General features: G+C 37.3%; 1 protein-coding gene across 1 annotated transcript; it reads right to left on the reverse strand.

Moving 5' to 3' along the window:
• Positions 1–2,506: 2,506 nt before the first annotated feature.
• LOC141552785 (olfactory receptor 4F15-like) lies at positions 2,507–3,877 on the reverse strand. Its single transcript, XM_074284781.1, has 2 exons — positions 3,502–3,877; positions 2,507–3,096 (listed from the first exon to the last, which is right to left on the reverse strand). Exons 1-2 carry the CDS (start codon positions 3,875–3,877, stop codon positions 2,507–2,509), a joined length of 966 nt encoding a protein of 321 aa, XP_074140882.1.
• Positions 3,878–4,407: the final 530 nt, after the last annotated feature.

Raw genomic sequence — 4,407 nt, forward strand, 5'->3', positions numbered from 1 at the left:
AGATTGGCTAAGATGACAGGAACAAATAATGATGAATGTTGGAGGGGATGTGGGGAAATTGGGACACTAATACATTGCTGGTGGAGTTGCGAAAGAATCCAGCCATTCTGGAGAGCAATCTGGAATTATGCCCAAAAAGTTATCAAACTGTGCATACCCTTTGATCCAGCAGTGCTACTACTGGGATTATATCCCAAAGAAATACTAAAGAGCGGAAAGAGACATATATGTGCCAAAATGTTTGTGGCAGCTCTTTTTGTTGTAGCTAGAAACTGGAAGATGAATGGATGTCCATCAGTTGGAGAATGGTTGGGTAAATTGTGGTATATGAAGGTTATGGAATATTATTGCTCTGTAAGAAATGACCAGCAGGAGGAATACAGAGAGGCCTGGAGAGACTTAAATCAACTGATGCTGAGTGAAATGAGCAGAACCAGAAGATCACTGTACACTTCAACAACAATACTGTATGAGGATGTATTCTGATGGAAGTGGAAATCTTCAACATAGAGAAGATCCAACTCACTTCCAGTTGATCAATGATGGACAGAGGTAGCTACACCCAGAGAAGAAACAATGGGAAGTGAATGTAAATTGTTAGCACTAATATCTGTCTGCCCAGGTTGCATGTACCTTCGGATTCTAATGTTTATTGTGCAACAAGAAAATGATATTCACACACATGTATTGTACTTAGACTATATTGTAACACATGTAAAATGTATGGTATTGCCTGTCGTCGGGGGGAGGGAATAGAGGGAGAGGGGGTAATTTGGAAAAATGAATACAAGGGATAATATTATAAAATATATATATATATATATATAATAAAAAAAATAAATATTAAAAAAAAAAAAAAAAAGAAAAAAAGTATCTCTTCCTTTATTTCTTCCTTACTTCTTCCTGCCTGTTTTCCTTCTACAAATATTTATCAGGAATCTACTCTGGGTGATACACTGTGACAGATAAAATGAAATGATAAATGTTCCTTGAACCAAGGGGGCTACAATTGAGTACAGCATACATTATGGATGACAGGACACTAAAAACAAAACAAAACTCTTCAAGATGAAAAATATATCCAAAAAAAAAATTTCAGCTATTTCCAAGAACTAAGAAACCCAGCATGAAAATAAGTTAACATTCAAAAAATAATCAAAAGAGAAGGCTAATCCCTATATTCCAATATGTACACTCATCATCCCCTTCACCACAACCCACCACATTCCTTTAGTAGGCGTACACTACTCAAACTATAATCTTGCAACAAGACTGAACTTTATCTTCCTTTCTCCTAGTAGTGAAAAAACAAAAAGCAAATTCAGAAAACTGAGGAACAGAGGAACAGAGAATTAGAGCAGAACACACATGTGTGTATGTGTGGGAGTCCACTAAGTCTGAGGAAAAGAACCCAGCATCTAACTGGCTCAAATTCTGACCCTTTCCCCCTTAGGAGTCACTGCCAGCAGATTCATTGAAACATAAATTGCCATAAAGTTGAAAGAACTTTAAGTTCTGGATCCCAGAGAAACTACTATCAAAGAAAAAGGAAACATAAAGTGAGTAATATGGGAATAAAAGAAGTGAAATATGTTGAAATTATTAAATATCTCTAAATGAAGAAAATTCAGTTAAATACTTTGAGCATAAACACATTAATTAAAAGAAAAAATCTTAATAACAAAAGAGAATGTGATCTCTAGATCAGGAAAAATTATATAAGGTTTAAAAGGCATAAAGAATAGTGTGTCTAACAGAGGTTTAAAAAAATCACAATAATATCAGATGATCATGCATCCAATACTCATTGAGAAGTCAGAAAAAGTCATTAGGAGATATTTTAATTAAATATTGAATGGTAAACAAAACAGAATACTTAAATTGAAGGAAAATAAATGAAAAGATCAGAGTCTAATATCAATCTAAGCAATGGTATAGAGGTAAAAAATACTCATTTGGGACATGGCAAGTAGATGTTGTTGAAATCAAGGGTATTAAAAATCAATAGTATCCAATAGACTAGAAAAATAGATAGTAACCATAATCTGAAGGACATTGAATATAAGGCTAAGGAGTATGGAACTTTTTGTTATTTGGTTAATAAAAACCCATAAGTATATAAATTGGGACCATGGAATTTCCATGAAAAAATTAGTTATTTTCTTGCAATGATTATTGCTAAGCTCAGCAAGAACCAAGCATAATTCCAGTATAGATTCTCATAAAAATATGACATTGAATGAGGTACATGACAACTGAAGGTGGTGTATTCATTAAACTCAGAATTATGATTCTCTTCTTTATATATTCCACATTATAAAGTAGAAGGTAAGAGTAGGTGATGTTACTCTATTCCTGTTAATGAACAAAATAGCTACATCTCTAAAATCCAAAAGATCTTCTTAGGGTGCTCTAGGCATGTCTGTTTTTATGCTACACCCTACACAAGTCTGGAGGCATTGAACACAATCCTAAAGTGTCCCTTGATTTTATTTCATAAAATCCATCATGGTGTCTCCTTGGAACTCATAATTTTCCTGCTCAGTCTTTTCATTGCCACCTTCATGTCCTTGTTCCTAAATGTGTAGATGGCAGGATTCAAAAGTGGGGTAACAACAAAGTCAAGAATGGCCAAAAATTTATCCAGTGACAAGGTGGGGAATTCCCATACATACACAAAGAAACATGGAGTAAAGAACAAAAACACTACAGTGATATGAGCTGATAGCTTGGAGAAAGCCTTGGATAAACCAGCAGAAGAGTGATGTCTCACAGTGACAAGGATGAAGATGTAGGACATGATTAAGAGGAAGAAGGTGCCCATAGAAATGAGCCCACTGTTAGCAGTGACCACATGCTCTACCCAGTTGCTATCTGTACAGGCAAGTACCGCCACCCAAGGAAAGTCACAGTAAAAGCTATCAATCTTGTTAGGGCCACAGAAGGGCAAGTTTACAATGCAAACAAACTGAGACACAGCATGGATCATTCCAATCACCCAGGCAGTCACTACAAAACAAATACATGTTTTGCGGCTCATTATGGTCAAATAGTGGAGGGGCTTGCAGATGGCTGTGTATCTGTCATAAGCCATGGCTATGAGTAGATGTTAGGATTATTAGGTGAGAACTCAGGTTGTCTGGATAGTGACAAGGTGAGAATTCAGGTTGTCTGGACAATTACAAGGTGAGAACTCAGGTTGACTTGATAGAAGGAGCAAGCTCATTGGCTGAAGTGGTTCTTCCCAGAAGCCCTTGCATTATCCCACGCCCATTCTCTGGGAGGATAAAAGAGAGGACACCCAGAGATAGAAGAGGTCTCTGCATTACATCAGGCCTGACGGGGCTCTCTGCAGGAAGGAAAGTCACTTCTCTGGACAAGAGTTAACAGCAATTGCCTGGAGACAACGGTTCACTATAAGAAGAAGAATCTGTCTGAGAGATTTGAGTAGACACAGCAGATCTCTTCCCAGAGAGCGATCCAGCAGCTTCTGGGGACGACAGCTCGCTACAAGTAGGACCATCTCAGTTCCTCCCATGACATGGACAAAGAACATCTGTATCATACACCCTGGGAAAGAAATTGCCTTATGCTCACTGAAAATGTCAGTGATCATTCTTGGGGCTGTGGTAGAAGATAGTCCCAGGTCAATGAGGGAGAGGTTGGCCAGCAAGAAGTACATGGGAGAGTGTAGATGAGGGTCACAAACCACAGTGAATACAATGAAGAGGTTTCCCAACACAATTCCCACATAGAAAGAAAAGAAAAATAAGAAGAGAAGAATCTTCATCTCCAAAGAAGCAGACAGTCCCAGCAGCACAAACTCAGTTATCACGGAGTCATTTGTTCCATCCATTGATACAACTAGCATCAGCATTAGATTATCTGAGAGTAAAGAATAAGAAAAATTAATAGTGTGAGAACCAAAAGTTGATTCCTATTTTGTCCCACCAATAGTTCAGGAGGTCCTGGACTGTAAGCAGTGAAAAGGAAATACTGGGGAAGTCACAAGAGAAAAAGAAAAGTACTTGGCAATACTGACAAATAGCTACATTAGTACATGTTCATGGAACTGTGAATTTATCCATCCATTTTGGAAAACAATTTGGAATCTTGCCACAAAAATTACCTTTGGCCTGTAAATATCCTTATGGAGCCTATATCTCAAAGAGATCAAGAAAAAATGATAAGATAACATAGTTCTAAAAATACACATAGCAGCTCTCTTTGTGGTAAATGATAATAATTTGTGGTAACAATTAGTTGGAAATGAAATGGGTTCCCAGGAAAAGGAATAGGAGAAAAAGGAAGAAGAGGAAAAAGAAGAGGATAAGGAGGAGGATGGAAGAAGAGAAGAGGAAGAAAGGGAAGAGGAGAAGGAGGAGGAAAAAGAGGAAGAAATAGGAG

This window comes from Sminthopsis crassicaudata, chromosome 2, assembly GCF_048593235.1.
Source record: "Sminthopsis crassicaudata isolate SCR6 chromosome 2, ASM4859323v1, whole genome shotgun sequence".
In the NCBI taxonomy this organism is placed as follows: domain Eukaryota; kingdom Metazoa; phylum Chordata; class Mammalia; order Dasyuromorphia; family Dasyuridae; genus Sminthopsis; species Sminthopsis crassicaudata.